The following is a 22,626-nucleotide window of genomic DNA, read 5'->3' as shown; positions in this document are numbered from 1 at the left end:
GAACAATAAATGCAGTATAGCAGCACGCTGTTGGTACCCTCCACTCATTTTATATAGCGCTGTTCCAAGAACTCGTAAATTGAGCAAAACAGGAGTGCTATTAAACAGGACGTTTATCTAAACACAGAGCCGTCCACTGGAATGCTCATCGCCGCTGGAAAGAAAGGAGTTTTTGTTCAATTTGCACATTCACTTTGTCACTTTTCCTTCTATAAGTTTGTAAATCACAGAAAAGTCCTTTTGTCCAAGTCCATGGTTCAGAAGTAATCTGTAAATTTGATGTGCTACCGATCCCAAAGGAGTGGGCGAACCTGTGTGCGTCGCGGCGTTCTGCGCCAAGCCAAGATCCTGAAAACAGACAGACGAGGCAATGTTTGTCTCCCCTCAGTGCAGTGAAAAAACATGACCCCCCCCCCCCTTCTTTCGCACTTGCCTTTGTCATAAGTGCGGCTCCAAAACCACCTTCGTAGTTGTTGCTGGAAGGAACGTTTGGCATCACTCCTGGTACTGGAGAGTATACCTCGCTAGGCCAAGTCTTCCCAGAGCTCACATTGAGGATCTGGTTCAGCACTTTTGGGTCTAGCCCAAGCCTGGGGAAAAAACAAAAAGGAAAAAACAAAACAAAAAAAAAAGGTTCAGGCATAATGTGTATCGAAACTGCCAAGTTTGTTACAGTCAAACCCGAATATAACGAACTCGGATAGAGCGAATTATGTTTTATATCGAACACTCGAATTTCCGCTAGCATTATGCATATAAAATGTATTTTTTATAACGAATTACACATCGGATATAGCGAACTCAGCGCGCGCGATCGGTCGCCAAACGCCCGCCAACGGGCGGGCCTTTGTGCCGGCTCCGAGTTCTCTCTGGGCAGCCCATGCTGCCGGGCCGCAATACTTCTAGCGCATGCCGTTGTCAGATGGGAGGGGGATTGGCGACGGCTCCGTTCCCCAAGGTCTCACACAGCACATACGTCATCACGCGCCCGCTAGGGTGCTTCTGCTGCTTCTGCGCCGATGCCACGCTTCCGTAAAACGCAGGAGGGGCTCTCTACAGCAGCTTCCACGAGGGACCCTCCTGTACGCATGCGCGGCCGTCGCCCGAAGTAGCGTGAGTAGCCTTTAAAATCCGCGCCATCGGCCAGCTTCTCATTGCAGCGCTCCTATTCGGCAGCTGCCTACCATGTGATCAAAGACGTTCGAGCAGCTCCGGACCTATTGCGCTTCGAGAAAGAAGCAACACCGGCCAGAACTGGTTTCAAGTTTGGGCGAAGGGAAGGCAGCCTCCGAACAACGAACGCGTCAGTGGCGAACTTTCCCGCATCCTCGGAGCTCTCTTTGTTCGCGTTTGCAAGTCGTGCTGCTGCTATCCTCACGATTCCGGACGTGCCTACGTTGCTGCTGGCTTGCATTCCGGCGCTACATCCTGCAAGATGACGACGAAGCAGCGGCGTGCCCTACCGCTTTCCGACAAGCTGGAGATAATTTGCCGCGTTGGCCGCGGCGAAAAAAAGTGACGTTGCCGCGCATTTCAAGATTCCGCGGAGCACATTAAGCACCATTTTGAAAAACCAGTCGGCCATCAGAGGCAATGCACAGGAACGACCAAATGGTGACGGCTTTCGCCACCGCAAGCCGGCTTACGACCAAGTAGAGAAAGCGCTGTACCAATGGTTCTTGGACGTTCGCGCGCGAAATCTGCCAGTCTCTGGCCCCATGCTACAACAGAAGGCAAAAGATTTTGCCTTCGTCCTGGACGTCGAGGGGTTTACAGCGGGCAGTGGTTGGCTCCAACGATTTAAAGACCGCTACTCCATCACCGGGAAGGTGGTTGCAGGTGAAAGCCAAGCAGTGGACGCTGAGAGTGCTGAAAAGTGGGTGCAAGACGTGTGGCGTGCTGTCACGGAGAGATACGAACCGTGCAATATTTTTAACACCGATGAGACTGCCTTGTTTTGGCAACTGCTGCCGAGCAGAACCTTGGCGCTAAAGAATGAGAAGTGCCATGGCGGCAAATTGAATAAGGCCCGAGTCACCGTTCTTCTCACGACAAACATGGGACGGTTCATCAAAGCTGCGGCCGCTTGTCATAGGCAAGTTCAAGTCTCCTATGTGCCTGCGAGGATGCACTTCACTCCCAGTCACATACAACTCAAATTCTAAGGCCTGGATGACCAGAACGTTGTTCGAAGCGTGGCTGCGTGGCTGGGACGAGGAACTTGCAACGAGCGGGCGAAAGATTTGCCTCCTCCTCGATAACTGTTCTGCGCACCACTGCGGCGTCACGCTCAGGAACATCGAGCTTTGTTTCCTGCCACTGAACGCAACAGCGGTTTTGCAGCCCCTCGATCAGGGGATCATCCGCGCTTTCAAGCTGGGCTACAGGAAACGCGTCGTTGAGCGGCTGTTGGTGAAATTGCGGGTTAACGACGAGCTCAAGATTAATTTGCTGGCCGCAATAGAAATGAATAACCGTGCCTGGCAAGACGTGACGCAATCCACAATCCGCAACTGCTTCCACCATGCTGGACTATGTCGAGAGGATGCAGAAGCTGCTAGTGAAGCGCGCACTGTGCAAGATGACAGCGATGTTGCCACGCTGTGGGAAGAACTCGCTGATGTTCCAGACGCTGTGCCCGAAGAAGTTGCCCTGGAGGATTTTCTCACTGTTGACGACAATGTAGCCGTGACAGCGAGCCCGTTGGACTCGGAAATTGTTGCCGACATGCTGGCATCTGGTGCGAACGAGGAGACCGAGGAGCCGCCGCCGGAGGACGATCGCCCGACGTTGCACGAAGCCCTCGCTGCTACCGATCTGCTGCGCCGATACTGCTCCGGAATACAGGGAAGCGGACTGGAGTTTGTGGAAATGTCGCGTGTGGAAAGTGCGATTCTCGCTGATGGAGTTAAATGCAGTGTTCAGGCGAAGATCACTGCCTACTGCAAATAAGTGAGCATTTATCTGCAATAAATTTCTTTTGTAGATTCATGGTGAGCGGCACGGTTTTTCTTTAGTTAGTGCGTTTTTGCTGCGCTGTCTGGACATCGTGTATAACGAATTTGGTACTGAAGTTCGTTATAAACGGGTTTGGTTATAGCGAAATACTTTACATAGCGAACAAACTGCGTTGAATTACGCAGTTCGTTATAACCGGGTTTGACTGTATACAAACTGATGGACACGTGGGGCTTGTGCGTATATCTGCAGAAGTTTTCGGAACATTGAATCCATTGGAAACCTCTCGATGTTGTGGGACATGCCCTGATGTTGCACTACTAGGTTACGTGAGGAAGCGCGCAGCGCACTCGTCACTTGTCGACTGCATGTTTTGACACAAACCGAGAAAATTTCTGTGGCCGCTTTTACGCTGTGAGATCGTTAAGTACACGAAGCACAATTGAATGCGGAAAAGCATTAATGAGTGTGATCTTACTTTAGTCATCATCTTTACAATTTCAGCCTAATAAACAGAAATCTGCATGTCTTCCATCACCGATGAACAGTTGAAGACTTGTGAGCCAGGTAAGTTAAAAGCAAGTTGCAAAGGGTGTAAAGCTCGTGAAGTACGGAATGACTGCTGTCACCAAAGCCTAAAAGCAGAACGTTTTGCCGGAACGAAGGAGGCTCTCACTTCTGCCCGAGCAGCATAGTCTCTGAGGTGCCGATCATCGATATGGCCAGCATCATGTTGTTGCAGATTTTCGCAGCCTCGCCGCAGCCAGTTCCACCGCAGTGAATGACGTTCTTGCCCATGCATATCAAAAGGTCTTGCACCGCGCTCACTTCAGACTCCTTGCCTCCAACCATGAACGTCAGCGTCCCTGCCTTTGCGGCATTTACTCCTGCAATAAACGAGGCAAAACCGCTGCTCGCATTTGGACAGAAAACGTTCGACACTTGGAAAGACAAGTGTGTGCAAAACTACACTTTGCATTGGAAAGACAAGGGTGTTCACAGTCTCGAAGAAGCACATTGTCGTTTTGTAAACAGTATTCTTGGGCAAACAGGCTGCATTCGAAAGGAAAAATACTGATGCAAAGAATGCCAGCAGAGCTAGTAAAAACCTTCATAATGGCAGGCCCAGACTTAACGCACAAAAATGTAGCTATACAACGGAAGCATTCCACCTGTGAGCAGCTGAGCTACTTTTATGACTGATTTTTCATACTCTTTACAGGTGTCATAGGAACTGCAGTTATCTTCAAAGGCTATGTCCATTATCATCAATCACCCCTGTAACGTTCAGGGCAAGACGAAACCTCCTCGTTAAGGTCCAATCAGATCCGTCCTTTGGCAGCTGCGGACACCTTTTCTCAAAAAATTTTCCCATCAATCCACCTAACTCTGCAGCAAACCTACACTGCCGAAATAGAGCGCCTGTTATCTGTCATGCATCTCAATTTATCCTGAATTTCATCAGCATTCAGTCTATAAGCCCCGTGCAAAGCGGGAGCGGAGCCGGCCGCATCATCTGCTATCTGCTTCTTTCCAAGCAGTCCTCGCGTCATGAATTCGTTTTCCCGTGGCATTTGCATCGCTGCCCAATGCACTGTGACAAACTACGCCACATCTCCAGCAATAGCTTTTCCTTTGGGTAAATGCTCAAAAGCTACAAAAACGTGCTAGAGATTGTACTTACTCGTGCCAGCTTGGCAAGCAATATGACTGAGAGCGCACTGTTTGAGTTCACTTCACGTTAACAAGCTGCTTGTCATTTCTGTCATATTTCGATACGAGAGCGCTTCAAACAATATCGGCAACATTGTGAATTTTCTGACGATCACTACCATTCACATTTAGTTGCAGGAAAAATAATATGCTGGTTACTGTGTAAACCTCAGTTCAGTGCTGTATATTTTTGTACCGCTTCATTTCTTACGCCATTCATAGCGTCAGGTACAAGATTTAATTAAACACGGTGTTCCGAGCGCATGGTAGATGCATTTATTTATTTTACTATACTGTGAGCCTTTCTCGGGCACTGACAGGAGTGGAAAAAAAAAGTATAAACAGCAGGCATAGTGTTCCAAGGCAGCAGGGAAAGCATACAGAGTACACCGTGAATAAACACATCAAGGTTGAGGATATTGACAAGCTACGTTAAGACTCGTGAACAACAAAGAGGGCAGTGAAACAACAACACTACGACAATGACATTTCTTGAAAAAAAGATTCAACGCTGGCAGAAAAGGCATCAAGCGACACAATAAACTGGTGGGGCAGGTTGTTCCATGTTTCTATGGAACGGGGAAAAAATGAGAATTTGAACAAGTCACATTTACAAGACAACGGTCTTATACACATGTCATGGTTAATTCTTTTAGAACGATGATAAGGCGGCTTTAGGTACAAATATTTATCTATGTTGATGCAATTGTTATATAGAAGGAAAAGAAATTTCATGCACGCAGTCTGTCTCCGGCATTCCAACGTCGAAATGCCCGCGCTTTCACGCAGATGTGTCACACTTTCGTAACGTGAGTAACGGTTATATATAAACCAGAGTGCTAGGTTTTGAATTCTTTCCAGTTTTTTGTTCTGATAAGATTGATGAGGGTTCCAAACTATTGCACTGTACTCAAGAATGGGTCGTACTAATGTCTTATATGCGTTTAGTTTTACATGTGAGGGCGCAGCTGATAATTTCCGTCGTATGAATCCAAGTTGTCAGTATGCTTTTGTGCATATGTTATCGATATGAGATTCCCAACTCAATTTTTCCGTGATTGTTACTCCCAGGTACTTAACTTCTTTACTGCGTGTCACAGCAGATCCTGATAACAAATAAGTGATGTAAATGGGAGTCTTCTTCCTTGTTATTGTAACAGATGATGTTTTGCTGACATTTATTCTCATACACCAAGTGTCGCACCAAGAGGCAATGTTATTCAGTGTTAAGTTTAGATTATTTTGGTCATCTTGTGAACAAACAGTAGTATATACAACGCAGTCATCTGCAAACAGCCTTAATACAACATTCTGAGTTACACAGGAGAAAATATCATTGATGTAGATAAGAAAAAGTGTAGGCCCTAATACGGATCCCTGGGGAATGCCTGAACAAACATCCAATGTGTCTGATCTAGCATTTTTTATTTCGACATTTAATGGCCTTTAAGCGGTACTTGTTAGGAGCTGCATCTCTAAATATTTTCACCTTTTATCTAAGTAGGCTGTAAGCACTCGCTTTTTTACAGTTCATACATCGTAACGGCTAAGTCCGTAGGGGATGCTTTAAACATCGGGGCGCTTATTTAAGCATCGCCTATTAAGATCGAGATGCAACTGCGTTGTCGGACTCCGTTCGCATCGCGAATTCAGCAAGTCTACCTTTATTATATTATTATTATTATATAATATAATATAATATAAATTATATTTATATTATATTTATTATATATTATTATTTATTAATATACCTTTATTACTGAACCAGCGAGCCTTTGCGACCTATGAGCGTATGTATGTTTTGCAACACGAAGTCCTGGGTTCGACTTACACCCCCACTCAAAGTTGACTCAGTTTTCATTTCCGCTTAATTATTTTCCTTGAGAAATTAGCGTTAATCTGAACACTTCAAACTGCTCCTGAATTTTCCACCGATATTTTTTGTTACGGTCAATGACAACGGCAATGACGCCGAATTTTCTGCGACTTGGGACCCTTAGCGACATTGCATGAAATTCTTGTGGATTCGGCCGATGAGGTGATTATGCCTTTAAGAGAGCGGAGCTGGCATGATGTAATGACGGGTGGCGCAGAATGTGTTACATCTTGGATCGGTAAGTGTCACCACGAGCACATATTAAAAGGGCTTACAAAAAACAAACAAACAAAAAAAAAAAAAAAACAGCAATTATTCTGTTAAAGTAATCGTTCAGTCGATGCAGCATACACACAGTAAAGCAGGGCTCAACAAATGCAGCTGGTGATTTAGTGTTGGTTTGTAGGAAGCACCTTGCACCTATTCGCATTATAATATTTTCCCCCAGATGGCTAAAACATCATAAATATTTTTGCTTCTACACAAAGGTCAACCTTAAAACCTTAACTTTACCATAGAAAAAATCGGCAGGAGAAAAAAAAAAATTCGCCACTGCGAACATTGGCAATTCTCGCAGCGACGCATGAGCAGCCGCAACTTGTGTCCCGGAAGAACTTTTGAAAACGGTCGCTAGGCGGCTTTCAGTGGTACTCCTATAGGCGGTGCATGGAGCGTATAAATCAAAACAAAAGTGAGTACTGATCATGTACAGCCGCCCAAATCTTTAACTGGCGCACGTGACGGCCACATTTTTTATGATTTTGGTGTTACAGAGGAGTTAACCTGTTAGAAGTCCTAGTGTATGCAACGGCTCACCAAGACCTTGGTTAATCTTTGCCTTCTGGCAATTTTTATCTCCCTTAAGGCGCAGGAGCCCTGAAAAGGCGGCCATCACATATGCCAGTTAAAGATTTGGGTGGCTGTACAAAACACTAGGGCAAAACATCTATGCAGTGGCCCTTTCCTTGGCAATTTGACTTGGTGTGGGAACATTCAAAATACCGCTCCGAGTTGGCGTTGCAGCATTTATTAGAAGTTGTGCAGGAACGGGGTTTCTTCTGCCGCCTGCAGCTTCACTAAGCTATCAAAGAATTCCTCGCATCCACTAAAAGAAGACCATAATTGTCTTCTGTGCCAAAACTATCTTCGTTGCCACTGCTTTTAAGCCAGTTCATTAAAAAGGTGCAAGCGTTGCGAAGTATGCAGGCCACCTCTGGAGGCCAAAACGTAACTGACAAAAACAAAGTTCCTGTTGGAAGAGATCTTGAGAGATACTAAATGCTACACACAGGGGAAGAAAAATCGTGACAGACCCAAAGTTTTCGAGTTATCAAAACAGGCTACGTCCAAGGAAACAGTGATGCATGGAATGTGGACGGAGCAAGGTAAAAGTTTTCGTACCACCAGGCCCAGAATTAACGCATGAAAATGTAGCTGTGCAACCAACCCTTTGTGATTGACGTTTTATACATTTCACAGTTGTCAAGGAAATTGGGAATTTATTTACTCTGCTCAACATGTGACCGGATAAGGTGAGCTTGGTCATAAGACTTCAAGGCACTGCAAAACATGACATATCACAGTCCAGCCGTGACCATTCACTTTGGTGTTCTCACCTCCTGAGACGGGCGCATCAATAAACAAAGCTCCTTTTGCTTCCGCCAACTTTGACATCTCTTGCGAGACTGATGGGTCGATCGTACTGCTATCAATCAGCAAAGAGCCTGTTTTAGCTGTCCTGAAAGCAGCAAAAGAAGACACGGTTCAATAAAAGGATCAATGAAAAAGTACCCCAATGTTAATGTACAGCCTCTTCTCTGCCTACCTCACAGGGTTCAATGAACCTTTGCCAAGGAGACTGTGCATTGTTTTCTCAGCATAAACCTCTGCATTGCTAGCTACACCAGTTTACCCAATGAACGGCTTACAGCACAACTTTCTTGTATAAGCCAGGTGTAGAAGGTTGCTTGTATGATGTTCAATACACTTGCATGGAAACATGGCTTCTAACCAAAATGTGCTTTTCTAAGAAAAAAAAAATATTTTGGTTCAACTTTAGCCCGCAGCTGCTGACTTTTACTAGTGTTGACACTGGCGACGGTAATCTACCTGATAAGCTACTCCAGATAAGAATGAAGAACAAACGCATGCACATACACTTGAGTGACTTTCACAGAGTGCATACTAGACCAGTGTCCGTTAGAAATTTTATGAGAATTTTTGGTGCATATAATGCCAAGCATGCATCACATCAAGGTCCAAGCATGTTCATCAGGGTAAAGGTAGAGCCTAGACACTGATCTAATTCAGCTTTCAACGCTCAATGTTCCGTAAAAAAAGCTGTATAGGACGAATCAGTGGTTAGGATGCTTGAATATTATTGGGTTCAAACATGGCCGCAGCAGCTGCATTTCGGTGAAGGCGAAATAATTTTGACAAAATTATCTGAAGTCTATTATGCCATCTTGCGCTAGGACTGTAAATCAAATCAAATCAAGACAGCTGTACCTACGCTTTAAGTAACAAATATGTTGTGAGTGCACAGAAGGCATGTAAGTCAGTGCAGAAAAAGCTTTAGAGATTGGACACCCAGGTGAAGTTCATTCAACTTTTGATCTTAGTAAAACATGATTTTAAGCAAAAGATGCATTTACTGCCTCAAAAATTGAATTTCAAAATCTAGAATTCCACAGTCGCAACTTTGAAATGGATTGCAAAACAGCGTAGACTTGGAGGTCGGCACCCAAAAAACTGTGCTGACACTTATGGCGATTTCCACTGGTCGACTGGAGCTAGGTGCCTGAACCAGAATAGAGAGACTTAAACCACTTGGTCGACCAGCAGAACATGAACACTGGTCTGGTTTGCTTTATGCGGTTTAATGTCGCAAAGAGACTCAGGCTTGAGAGGCGCCGTAGTGGAGTGCTCCGGAGCAATTTCGACCACCTGAGGTTCTTTAATGTGCACCGATATTGCACAGCACACAGACGCCTTGATTTTCGATTCCACCAAAAAGCGGAGTGCACAGTGGAAATAATGCTGAGCTGGTTCTGGACTTCATTCTAGCATTAAAATTTATTGCGATTGATAAATAGGTGGGAGTGCTGCACTCTGCAACTTGCTTTCGCACAATATTTTAAGACTGTAGACGATTGTTCGATAAATACACTTCAAGATATGTGCACAAAAGAATGGTGATGCCCAGCGTCCTCTGCTGATATTTCTGAAACTGTTAAAAGTAACCAAAAAAATCCCGCAGCTTCCGAAAGTGACAACAGCAGCGACTAGAACTTCCGGCGAGATCAGACTCTCGTCAGCAGATCGAGCTAGAGCGCCCCGAGTTGCTCCAAGCGACTAGCGAAATACACGCAACTGATCTTGGTCGACCAGTGGAATTCGAAGTATTCATACCGGGGCAAGAAAATCTGCTTCGGAGCGACCAACAAAAATTGCAATTACAATTTAATTGTGAAATCGGTCACTTAAGGCATCATCACATTTATTTTGTGATCTTTCTGAGTACCTCTGTTGTTCAAACATGGTAACCTGTTGTTGCGTGCCAACAACAATTCGTCCTCAGTGTCCCTTTAGCGTAACCAATCTGCAAACTGCCTTCTAAGCGTATGTTTCCCCGGCAGATAGATTCTGTAAAGTGATACAACAGGGTTTCCTGTTATGCTACAGGAGTGCCCAAAAGTGATTGTATGTTCAAGAATATTGTATGTATACAGAATATGCACCCCTAAAGGGCAAGTTCCTTACAAGGCAACCTGCCCTATACAAAGTTTCTGTGGGACCCAGAGTGATATGGCTACAGTTTTACAGAACAGATACGATTGATATGAAAATCTCCACTTGACGTGACGGGTCAAACGCACTGCTGTTCTTAAAGGGCCACTGCCCAGGGTATGGCATTCTAAGCACACAATCTCAATGCTTCTATCGAGTATCACACATCGTCTCTGCAAAATACTACAGTGATGCGCATACCAGAAAGCAGCAAAAACAAATAAAAGAATTATGTATATGCATACTTTATTTCAGTCACGAAGTGAGGAGAGCTCTCTCATGCTCCTCCTTAGGAAAGTCAACCTCCTTGTTCTAGTCCATGCACGTTTCAGTGTTCTGTGTGCTATGCCGGTCATACACATGTGTTATCGCAGACACAGAAAAGGCAGATACGCAGATGTACACACACATATAGGGACAGGCATATGGGCACCTGCATGATTTTTGTAAGCAATGCCGGAGAGAGCTCGAAGGGAGAGGGGAGGGGAGCTTCCTTTTCTCTTTTTGGCTTTCGAACAAAAGGTTGCTTGGGGGGTCCCTCTGTGCGTAGGTGACTCGGCTTAACGCACGTGAGACAGCAAAGAGGAAGACTGGGCTGTACGCATGTGACATACTCCACCAGATGCCGCATCTTCCACCAAAATCCAGAGGAGGAAGGGAAATTTGGCTCACGGAGGCTAGACGACTTGGCAGGAGAGTGAAAAACCCCCGATAGGGGAGTGGAACCTACTACCGCTTGCTTTTCCTGGCCTTGTCAATGCATGCATAGAACCTTCAGAAACCTATGATCTGGACCTGTATCAATGGAACGAAGTCACGCCAAACACACTCCAGATGTGATCTAGATATCTGACAAACCAAGCAGCCTGGACACTCAGTTTTCAGTCATTCTGAAGCAACAGAATCCATGAGGAATGAAAAGAACAGAAACAAGAAAAAAAAAAAAAGATGCCAGCAAGAGCATTCCAGGGCCCTTTGAAACAAAAAGGTCTTTGAGGTTCAGAGCCCAACGGAAAACTCACGACAAAATCCCCTTTTTGCCAGTGTAGACTTCTCTCACGTGGGGGCTTGATGGAAGCATGGTGATGATGCGGTCGCATTGGTCGGCCACTTCAGCTGGGCTCTGTGCAGTAATGGCGCCTTGGCCGGCCATGGCTTCCATGGCCTCTGGGTAGACGTCGTACACGACAAGGCGGTGACCCTTGGCGAGGAGGTTGCTCGCCATATTGCTACCCATATTGCCCAGACCGACAAATCCCACGGGCACTTGAGAAACTGCTCGTTCTGAAAAAACACGCAACAAGAAAGTCATTTCAGCACGGTGTTCTAGACGCAAGCCACACTACTGTAGAATTATCAGCTACGACAGCGTGTGATTTCTGGAAAATGTCAATTTGTACGGATATATACTGATCAAACAATCACATATCGCTCTATCCTGTGTCTCAATTCCATGACAAAGAATTGAGGTAATGCCCCAAGTAAGGAACATCTTGCACATGTGGAAAAAAAAAATGTAATTCGCAGCTATAGTCGGATGCAACCCAGGTCTGCAGTGACTGCCACACACATTTCCTCTGTGACACAAAAGTAGTTCACTGTTACAGCTTTTCTTGTTACCTATATAAAAGGCTAACCATCAGACCAACTCAAGACCCTTGAGCCATTGCAGGCTTTAAAATGTTTTCTACATGCAGTGACAATGCCAAGGGGAAGCCTACAATTATTAAATGTACCTCATAATTACCAAGTGCTGTTCTTTGAAGTTGCATCCTGCTACAGTAATATAGAGATGCGAATCCGCTTATCTGGAAAGCTCTGGTGATACTCTACATAGTAAAGGAAGTAATCGGATGTTTGGTTTGGTTCATCGAGTTTGACGTCCAAAGGCAACTCAGGTTATGAGAGACGCCGTAGTGGAAAGGTTCGAAAATTTCAACCACCTGGGATTTGTTAACGTGCACTGACATCGCATAGCACACAGCCGCTAGTGGTTGGGTTTGAACCCGGGTACTACTGCGCCACCGTGGCGGGACAACATATAGGATATGTGCACTAGAGCACAGTATGGACTCGGGCTGGCCCAAAAGCCCAAGCGAGCTGGGCCAGGCCTGAAAATTGCTGCTTTGCTGGGCCCGGGCCAGGCTCGGGCTTGAAGTTGCGGGCCTAGGCCGGGTACAAGCATGAAATGGCGGGCCCAGGCTGGGCTGAGGCTAGCTGTGTACGGCTACTTTCGCAAATGATGAAATGCCGGCGCTAAAGTTTTTCAAGTGCTAATAAATAAACCAATAATAGTACATTTCTTAACGCCAAATGACAGGAAGCTCAGCTGTAGACCACGTTTAATCAGCTGCACTCAGTGGTTTGTTCAAGTAACTTTGGCTGCGCACACCTCTCGGCATTCAACCAACACAGGTGAAAAAGTCAAAAAGAGAATGCACAAAACCCTTCAGAATGTTCTACTACAGTGCAGATCTTGTGGAGTGCTGCAATGCATGACACATGGCTTGTTTACATGAGCACGTGTTTGCTAAAGTACACAAAACTGCTAGCTTAGTATTTTTCAGCCATCAGTGAGCACATTCCTTTGGATCTAGCAGAAGGCACTCTTGTATCATTCCTGTTTTATGTTACCAGCAACGAGTGGACATTTGAAGCTTCATAAGAGCCACTGGAGAAGGTCCTTTAATCGGCTCAACCCCCCCCCCCCCCCCCCCCCCCGTGTAAAAAAAAAAAAAAAAAACGACATCTCTATGCTACGAGGAACGCCATTGATTCAGAGCATATTGCATTCGAAATCTTTGGGTGCTCAAACAAATAATGATACAGAATAAACAGCCGTTTTCTTGCTTGTTTTTTCCGTCTCCATAATGATGCGGAAAGTAGCCATGAGTTCTTTAATAGAGTATTGTTACAAAAGAATCTCTAGGTTTTTTGTTTTCCTGCCCTTGATCACATACTTTCCTTTGTCCCAGTTGCCGGGGGCATTCTCTGTGTGTGATTAAGCAAATAACTTGCCTCAAGAGCTAATTGATAATAAGGAGTCATATTTAAAATCCCTGTAATCCATACTATAGCTTTAACTAAAATGACATGCCAGAAATTTCTTGACCAAACATTTGCTTCTGCCGGTACCTTAAGAGTGCCCTTCTCTGGTCAGAATAATACTTTGTCACATTTTTCTTTCATTTTTATTTGTTACGTACCATTTAAGCAGTATTAATTATTTAACTATACTATCCGTCCTATTCAGGGCTAAAATAGGAGTATGTTGCTTATATCAAAAATACACTCATAGTAGTAAACTAAAGCATTACACATGAAATACAGTCATGACCAAAGGAAAAACAAAAATGTACACAGCATACCTACCATCGCGAATCCAGCAATTGAGACAAGACGGAATTACTCACGCCTCTTAGCATATAAAATATTATAGGTATGTTTATTACAACCTCGCTTCGGGAAAAGTGGTTGTCACGATGACCGATGTTGTTGTTGAAAACGTTTATTGGCAAAAAGAAGAAGAAGAAGAAAAAAAAAAAAAAAGGAAAAAAAAAGAGATGATTATACATTTCGGGTGGGATCCTTATTTCAGGATCCCAATGACCACCGCTGTGGCTCTGGCCTGAACAACCATTTTTCTTTGGGTCTCCAAATCTGAGCTCAGCAGGGAGGTCTCCCACTGTTCCTCGGAGTTTTGTGTGTCCAAGCCGCGGGGTTTATCGCCGAAGCATCCCCACGTGACGTGGTATGTGGTTGGGGTCTCGCCACACCAAGGGCAGACGTCTTTATATTGATTAGGAAAAATGATGTTAAGCTTATGCAGGTTTGGGAAAGTGTTTGTTTGTAGTTTGCGCCAATCTCTAGCCTCTCCCGCGGTGAGTTGGCGGTGCGGAGGGGGAAAGACTTGTCTCTGTATTCGGAGAGAAAGTAGTCTTTCGCCATAGGAGGGGGGTAGAGGGATAAGGTCCGATGACCGAAAGACCAAACCTTCATTCTCCCCACTTTTTATCTTCCTCAGTCAGCTGACATCCTGATGAGTGTCTGTGGTCCAGCTTTCGAAGGGAGTGCTAAGGACAAGCATTCGCTTGTTATGATTTTAGAGCAGCACGCACATAAGATAAACAAGTGTTCAGCAACAACTTATTACGGGTAGTGCAGTGGACATTACTTAAACAAAATATTGGTTTACGCGAATAAAAACAAATGTGACAAAAAAAAAAAAAAAAAAAGAAGAAGAAGACGGGAACAGCTGGTGGCAAGGACTTAGATAATGAAGTGGTTTCTCTACGCAGCACTTTATGGATTTCGCGGCAAAACTAGGGTCTTGTGAGAAGTGAAAAGTTGTGAAATGAGGTTGAGTTTGTGACAGACGTCTCAACGCCGACGCTTGGCACTGAACCAACGAATCTGCAAACAACACGCAGACCATTTGCATTTTGTGCAGGCATAAAGGTCGCGCAACTGTATAAATAAGGCAAAATGCTCACTTGACATCGAGGTTGTGAGATTAAGGTGTCCATGCCTTAGTACTTTCGGGAATACTCGACCGCACACTGCCAACACGGACGGCGCCATTTTACCGTGAGAGGCAAAAAAAAAAAAAAAAAATATTGAAGAAAAAGTGAAGGGATATTCTGATCACGTGACAATAATAGTGCCGTAAGACCATAAGACAGACGAGGAAAGAATTCACTCTTTTCACGAGTTTACTCAGGAAAGAAAACCCTTTCCTACAATCCACGTCCACTCCGTCAGATAAAAAAAAAAAAAAAAAAAAAGAAATCGCGACTCGCAGAGATGCATGGAGGAAGGAAAAACTCACTCATTCCTTCCTCCATGTAGAGAAGGTTGTTGGCACGTGACCAGAGAACGTTCCTCATTTCGTTCCTTGCGTTTGCTTGACAGCTTGCTGACAGTTCGAGCGTTTGTGTGGCGGTAGGAGCAGCTAGGAGCGGTAAGTAGTACTTACCTACATACATACTTACTCAAGCACGTGTGAAGTATAAATCTACTGTCTGCGCTTGCTGGCGGTTAACCCTCGTGATGAGCAAGCTTTTGGAAGTTATGGAGTCGACAACAATACGCGATTTGAAGCCAGGCATGAAAAACCTAAGTATTACATTTATTGTGTTGGAAATAGGCCGGCCCAATACGACTAAAGAAGGGCACGAAGTTCGGACATGCAAAGTGGCAGACCGATCCGGGTCGATAAATGTTTCTGTCTGGGATGAACCGGGCACATGCATTCAGCAAGGTGATATCTGCAGGCTTACCAAAGGTTATGCGTCACTGTGGAAAGGCTGCCTTACTCTGTACACAGGGAAAGGCGGCGACATTCAGAAGATCGGAGAGTTTTTCCTGCCATTCAGTGAAACGCCATTCATGAGTGAACCTAACCCAGAGTTCATGCAGCAGTTACAGTTGAGACTGAATGCAAATGTTGAACGAAGGCGGTCGCCAACTTCACAGGCGAATGTGGGCCCCATGGGTGGTGCAGCCTTGCCCATTCCATCCCAAGGCAATGGTCACCCTGGTGTAGTCGGCTGTGGCCCACGAGGACGGGGCCGCCAAGGAATGCCCTAAAAAGCTTCCTGCGCGTGTTGCCCATGACAGTGGTTTTGGCATCAAGGCTTAACCAGAGGTAGCCGCCAAGAACGCTTTGGGCTCAACTGTCGCTGTCTGCACTGGCTAAAGATTAGATTTGGCTTTGGCTGTTCACTGTTTTTAGGGCCCTTGCTTCCATACTTTACACAGTCGGCATTGTTCTGCTGTTGTGTTCTTGTGTGTCCAAAGAGGTTTGAAGCAGTGCTGAACTGACCAGGTCGGTTTTAAAAAGTGCTGTAGTTCAGCAGGGGGACATTTGTTAGCGAACAAAAGTATGGAAGAAAGGGGGGGGGGGGGGGGGGGTGATGAAAATCGCCTTTGATACCGAAGGTTGGTCAAAATCTGTAGTCATCCGCATTCAATCCTGGCTGCATTTCGATGGCGGCAAACGCAAGGCGCCCATGTAGTGCGATGTCAGTGCACGCTAAAGAACCCCGGGTGGCTGAAATCCTCCCTCACAGCGTCCCTCACAGCCTCGGATCCGCACATTCCACAACTAGTTAAGGTCATTGTTGCTTTGAGTTTCAATTAGCTTGCCCAAGACTCCAGAAAAATTAGTACAGCAAGAACAAATGATGACAATAAATTCATGCTGCTTTTTATAAATAAACTTATATTACTTGCTTGTGCTTGCTGCACTGTAATCTAATGCATACATTTCACTATGGTACTAAAGCTTCCCTTGTGCTTCACATACTCTTTTTTATTAGCTTTCAGAGACTTATAGTTCACGAACAGAACCAGAAATGTGACGAGCAAGAAAGTGGTATTCCTTGCCAAATGTGAACAGTTTTAGCCTTGCCATTGTGCTAGTGACCTATTATAAATTGTGTGTAGTGTTGACAGCAGTTTCACAAGAGCCAGGCATATGCTTGCTTGATTTACAGAGTTCAATAAGTGTCTTGGAGGGCTGTGGAAATGCCGACCACCTGGAGTTTGTTTACCGTGCATTTAACACGCAGTATGTGGATGCCTTGCTTTTTGCCTCCACCGAAAAGTGGCTGCTTTTTCTGGGATTGAATCAAGCAAGCAGTCGTTTTTTTATTATTTTTTTTTCATCATAAGATCATGACATACAAAAATATGCATGTACTGCTTGTTTTTAAATGTACATTGTTATCTTAACAGTTGTGAGTTATTCAGATGTATGTTAATTTCCTTCTTTTTTTTTCATTGGTAGCATATGGGCTGGTTTTTATAGAACACAGCAACCAACTATGAGCTGGACTTTTTTTTTATTATTTAAGGAGGTTAGAAGAACGTCCTTGATTGGTTTGTTTTATGGGGTTTAATGTACCAAAGTGACTCGGGCTATGAGGATTCTGGAAATTTCAGCTGCCTGGAGTTCTTCAGTGTGCATTAACATCGCATAGTCCCTGGGCATTTTGCATTTCGCTTCCATCGAAAAGTGTCCACCATGGCTATGAGGATTCTGGAAATTTCAGCTGCCTGGAGTTCTTCAATGTGCATTAACATCGCATAGTCCCTGGGCATTTTGCATTTCGCTTCCATCAAAAAGTGTCCACCATGGCCAGGATTGAACCTGCGACTTTGGGATCAGCAGCCGAGGGCCCTAACCACGGAGGAAATGGGGGGGGGGCATTGCTTATTGTTGGTTGGCAGTAAGAATCAGTTGGCATCAGCTTCTGTCCATGTTCTCGACCTCATTTCTTGCACCTGGCTATTTCAAACCTAACCTTGTTTTTGTGCTAATCACTGGCCACGGTTTCGGCTTGCTCAGGTTGTGTATACGCAGACACTTTTACCCAGTATGGATGTTAGTCTCAGCTTCTTACTATGGGTAGGCTATGCAAAAGCTGATGGGGATTTCGTTTCAGAGCTTATTTTGCCTAGGGCTAGGCACTTGGCTACTAATACGCCTCTGCGAGCAGCAAGATGGTGGCGGTTGGGATTTATTTGGCAGGCACTGTCTTAGAGTTCTGTCGTTGATCTTCCAAAATACTATGCACCAATATTCTTTGCTGGGTTTTTGGCTATTGGTTTGGCTCTCTACTAAACTCCTTGGAACATGCCGCAGGTCAATGTTCTCTCAGATTGCCCCCTCTCTTTTATTATCCCTCGAAACTTCAGACACTGCTACTTTGAGCCGGTTTCCAGAGTTATTTTTTTCCTACAGTGTCAAAGAAGTGCTTCTCTTCTGGGTCCTATGTCATTGCAGTGTTTCTTCAGGCGAGGCGGCCGACTTCTTGGCGAAATTGGCTCTCAGTATGCTCGTTTCATATCTAGTTGTTAGCTTCATCCTCTTGGCAGTGCCCCGCTTTCAGCGCTGGGAACATATCTCTAGCCAATGTTGTGATTCCTTGTTCTTTACCGCCGATTACCAGTATTTAGTGTACCCCTACAATATATGTGCATGTAAATCTCAGTAGTATGAAGCAATGGTGGCACACTTGTGGTGCAGAATTCCCTGCCTAAATTTATATTTATGTAGATGTGGGTTCGCCTCGACAACTCTTTGTGAAGTTTGCAGAGAGATTGAATAGCTAAAGCATTACTAGAGGCAAGTTTGCTGAACTTCAGAGGAGGGTATATCTGGAAATCCTCTTTGCAAGTTCTGGGCTTGCTCTGTCTGCTCCCATTCTTCTCTCCATTCTCTTATCCTCCTCTCTCCACCCCCCTTCTTTTCTTCACAACATTGTTACTGCAAATGGCAGATTCCTTCGTTAACTACTTCTGATTTCCATACTTTTTGTTTTTGTCTCATTATTCATAACCAGTTATGTGACATTTTTTATTTTATTTAGTTACTTTAGTTACTTTTTCGTTCATTTATTTCTATGCTTGCCCCTCAACCTTGCCATCATTTCAGTCCTCCTTTCTGGCATTCCTCACCAAACCCTGGCTAATCCCCCCCTCATGGGTGTGTGTCATGTCTGTAGAGGCAAACAACAATAGCAACGAAACGGTAATGATGTGGACAGGGGAAAGCGTTCCAGGTGTACGTGGTGGTTCATGACTGTTGGTAGGTGAGGTCCACCGACCGTGCATGGTCCCCTCCGTTTCGCACTGCGAATTTGCGGACAGCGATTTTGACATTGCCCTCAGAATGCAGACCCTACGTTGAAGTCTCCAGGACACGGACACTGTGAGCTGCTGCAGTCCATAGTGCCTCATCCCTGGTATGAGGACTTGAAGCCATCGGCGATGTCCCAGTGCTGACTTGCAATCACAAACCTCCTCCACCACAGCTGCTTCTCACCAGCATCCTCTGTCTCTGGTTAGAACCTCACCTTCCTTGACCAGATAAAAATACAATATGCTTCATCTGATTAACTATTTCTCCTTGGTCTTTAGCTATTAGGACTCGACCTTGAGAATGTTTCTGTGCTTAGATTCTTAGGCCATATACAGTGTGCGTCTTTACATGGCTTGCATTACATCAGAAATCACTATGTATGCATCGCAGCTTTCTTAAAAGTGCACTTAGTAGCCAAGGCCTGCTCCATGCTTCACTGTTCCTTCATAGCCACTTGCGTGACATGTACAAGACGATTGTTAGTTAATTTGGTACACTTGAGATAACTGACTGTATGAATTAAGTTTAAGTTTGTGAATGTGTTTGTTTGTTTTATTATTACTGATATTTGTTGTCCTGCGCTCTCACTTGCTTCTGCAATAGTGGGAACAGTAGAGTGACATACAGATTACTTATGTGGCAGCGTTGGGCCACTTTTTCAAGTGCTTAGAACTGAAACATGCGTAAACAATTTAAAGCACTTGTTCGGAATTTCATATTTTAACAGCGTAAGATGGTTTGTGCAGTGTGGTATGCCGTAGGTTTTTTTTTAATTATGAAAAGGCGCATGTAAGGCTATTTCTTCATGAACATTTAACATTTGAACGAACCACATAGCTTATGTTCGTTCGTCATGCTTTTATTTCTATAGTGCCATTGTAGTGGGCTCTGAAAGCTGCTCCAGTCATATACTAGCTAATAAGAAAGCTGCTGCTTGCTTGCTTGCTCGCTTTGTTCGGTTGCTCTGCCAAAAGCCATCTATTGTCATAAGACAGTGTTCGAGCTACAAGAACTTCTATTATATATTGTCACAGTGGCAGTCATACAGGCTAGCATGTCTTGCCACTATTAAAAATGTTGTGTGAGCCAATAGCTAGAAACTTAGGTTGCTTTACAGTTTCCTAATTTTGCATTGTGTCGGTGCTGGCTGTTCTAGGAGCTGACTGAAAGAGGCGACTCCCAGGAAACGGAAAATGCAAGCTGGTAAGCTTCTGGCAATGGTTGCTCAGTTGTGGGCCGCTAAAGGTAATCCATTATCTTATATATAGTGGTAACAACGGGCATGCCGGAAGCACTCGGGGGACTTGAAGGCATACTGTTTATTCAGTATTGATGCTCCTGTAGGAGGATAATGTAGCTGTAGACAAATACAGCTCAAGAATACAATGGCAAGAATACAATGGCAAATACCCATCAAAGAAGCCCTCGGCTGGTGTGTTGGTGGATAAACTTTCATGGTCTTGGAAGTTTTTTTTTTCTCGTTGTTGATGGTCCAGTTTCTTTGCTTTGTCTAAAGAACTCTCCAATGGGACAAATTAGCAAACTTGTTTAATTAAAATAGTAGGTTAGGCAGATAAACAGTACAGCACCATCGAAAAGAAAACAGAAGAGAGACACTGAGCTGGGTCGCTCTTCGGCGTGGGTACAGCACCATCGAAAAGAAAACAGAAGAGACACACTGAGCTGGGTCGCTCTTCGGCGTGGGAGAGTCTGTTGTCCCAAGCGAGCGCACAGGAGAACGTCTGTCTTCTCCCTCGCTCAAGCTGCAACTCCTGGGCTACCTCCCGCAACTCGCGGTTTTCGCACAGTCTCTCCCTTCCGCGAAACCATTCTTGGTGCCATTCGCACAGCTTCGCGGGATCCAACATAGCCGGGATCGAGTTCATCGAAACGTCTTACCCTGGCCGTTCAGCCATAAGCCACTCTCTTGAACGCTCAAGAGGTTTACGACACACACACACACACACAGCAAACAACGTACAGATGACGTGCAACGGGCATCTGACGGGGTCCACCGACGGTGTTTGGAGCCTTATTCACTAACAGGCCAAGCACTCTTCAGTGCTAGCGACCTCCACCTTTCAAGAAAGATCTAAAACAGATAACGCGCACACGCAGGAACACTTCACACATGACAGATGTCCTCGTCAAAACAAAACCTATAGTTGGGCAAGCGACGAGCACGCAGGCCGCCTTGTGCCAGACCTTCGCACTGCAAACAGAAATAAGAAAAAGTTTCCTTCCTGGATACGGGCGGCGCTCCGTCCACGCGCCTCGCAGAACGGCTCTTCGAAACATGAAGAAATACTCGAATGTACACAAAAAAGAAAGCTCGAACAAGCATGCACACTCGATGGCCTTACAGATGGGTTTTTATGATGCGGTATAAGTCCCTTAGCAGGAAATCACAGGTGAATGGCATGAGATGAGATTAACCATGTTGTAAGGCTCAAAGCATGTGCCGCCGTTATAAGAGGTGAAGGTTTTATGTGAGCAGTTTTCTGCATATTTATCCCTGAGATTATTACATCTTGCAAATAATTGCTGCTTTCTCGAGAGTGCATTGAAGAGGCGAACTTTCCTTGCAGCTTTGGTTTTCTGCAGAAGAAAACGGTGCAGTTTTTGGATATTTGAATGTGTGTTTGTTCTTTGACAGTGACGGTAAAGACTAAACTTTTTAGGGGAAAATGAAATAACTCTATACAGGTCCTCACAGGATGCATCACAATCTTCTTCTGACCATGAGTTGACGCTTGTAAGCTGTCTCCCTTCCTTCCCTCTTGCAATCAGCATGCTAGCCTTTTCAGCTGATTGTCTGGTGTCAGAGCACTGGTCTCAAATTATGGCCTCTGATGGTGTTATGTGGTTACAAACCTTATCACAGTTGGATGTTCCAAGAGTCATGCGGTACAGTTGAATCCCGCTACAGCGAAACCGACAGGACGTGAAAAAATTTTGTTATAGAGAAATTTGCTAACAGCTGACAGCAATGAGTCCAGCAAAACAATTTCATTCCCCAAAGCCCGTAAGCTTTGCTTGCTTGCGTTTTACGTCCAGCAGCAGCGTCATGTAATACTTACAGCCTGCTAATGCTGCCGCGAACAAAAGTCACCTTTGCCGCCACTTTTCCTTCCGGGTGTACTAGGAAGCGCACCCACCCTTTCCGTGTGTCAACTTTGCAAATCGCCTCAGAGACACTATTCATGCATTTGCTGACTGTAATTTGTGCGAGGACGATGATCTGCTAGTTTCCAATGCATGCTTGGAATCCTCCGGAGGCAAAATAATGGAGTGCACGCAATACTTGGCCCTGCACAGTTAAAGCGCTTGCCTGCATGCCTCGCAGTTCATCTGCAGGCTCGTCCCACAAGTGAGACGGCCTTAGAGGGGTCAGAAGATTTGAACCACTATCACCTCGAAGGGTCTCGAATCTAGACACGGGACCATGCCGAACTCTGAGACAGACACAGAGACAAGTTGGGGGAGGGATTTACGACAGCAGTTTATTTATTGTTCGCCAAAAGGGCTGGAGAACGGCGAGTGGCTCGCCACTCCTGTCGGATGGTCTCTTTTGCCAGGGATGTTGATATCGCCCATGTCGACGGTAATCAGCCAAGGAACTTGGCTGGCAGGCGGGTACGAT

At 45.1% G+C, this 22,626-nt stretch overlaps 1 protein-coding gene, 1 long non-coding RNA gene and 1 pseudogene across 8 annotated transcripts in view; 2 read left to right on the top strand and 1 right to left on the bottom strand.

Moving 5' to 3' along the window:
• Positions 1-95: 95 nt before the first annotated feature.
• LOC146186493 (3-hydroxyisobutyrate dehydrogenase, mitochondrial) lies at positions 96-14,993 on the bottom strand. 2 transcript variants are annotated; one of them, XM_084607226.1, is made up of 6 exons: positions 14,830-14,993; positions 11,359-11,620; positions 8,164-8,285; positions 3,635-3,845; positions 434-590; positions 96-348 (listed from the first exon to the last, which is right to left on the bottom strand). In XM_084607226.1, exons 1-6 carry the CDS (start codon positions 14,915-14,917, stop codon positions 190-192), a joined length of 999 nt encoding a protein of 332 aa, XP_084463352.1. In that variant the 5' UTR covers positions 14,918-14,993; the 3' UTR covers positions 96-189. The 2 variants fall into 2 exon arrangements, with proteins under 2 accessions (XP_084463352.1, XP_084463353.1); XM_084607227.1 differs by having other exon boundaries at positions 11,397-11,620.
• Positions 14,994-15,113: 120 nt separating this feature from the next.
• Positions 15,114-22,626, top strand: part of LOC146186488 (uncharacterized) — a 92,222-nt gene continuing 84,709 nt past the window's right edge. The window contains exons 1-3 of one of the 6 annotated variants that reach the window (XR_014708120.1): positions 15,114-15,296; positions 19,013-19,184; positions 20,140-20,228. This is a non-coding gene — a long non-coding RNA (uncharacterized LOC146186488). The remainder of the gene's footprint in view (positions 15,297-19,012; positions 19,185-20,139; positions 20,229-22,626) is intronic. The other 5 variants (XR_014708122.1, XR_014708123.1, XR_014708121.1 and 2 more) reach the window with 5 other exon arrangements.
• On the top strand, positions 15,296-16,169 carry LOC146186492 (SOSS complex subunit B1-like; annotated as a pseudogene).

Source organism: Amblyomma maculatum, chromosome 6 (genome assembly GCF_055883805.1).
Source record: "Amblyomma maculatum isolate TAMU_Amacu chromosome 6, ASM5588380v1, whole genome shotgun sequence".
Taxonomy (NCBI): Eukaryota; Metazoa; Arthropoda; class Arachnida; order Ixodida; family Ixodidae; genus Amblyomma; species Amblyomma maculatum.
This window is presented reverse-complemented; position numbering and strand designations above follow the sequence as displayed.

What these genes read in the sequence shown, in the direction of transcription:
- LOC146186493 (XM_084607226.1), bottom strand. Translation starts at nt 14,917, where the DNA reads ATGGCGCCGTCCGTGTTGGCAGTGTGCGGTCGAGTATTCCCGAAAGTA. An exon ending in ACTATGCTGCTCGGGCAGAA is followed by an intron (nt 591 to 3,634) that starts GTGAGAGCCTCC and finishes TTTTTTCCCCAG; the next exon opens with GCTTGGGCTAGACCCAAAAG. An exon ending in GAGCCGCACTTATGACAAAG is followed by an intron (nt 349 to 433) that starts GCAAGTGCGAAA and finishes GTCTGTTTTCAG; the next exon opens with GATCTTGGCTTGGCGCAGAA.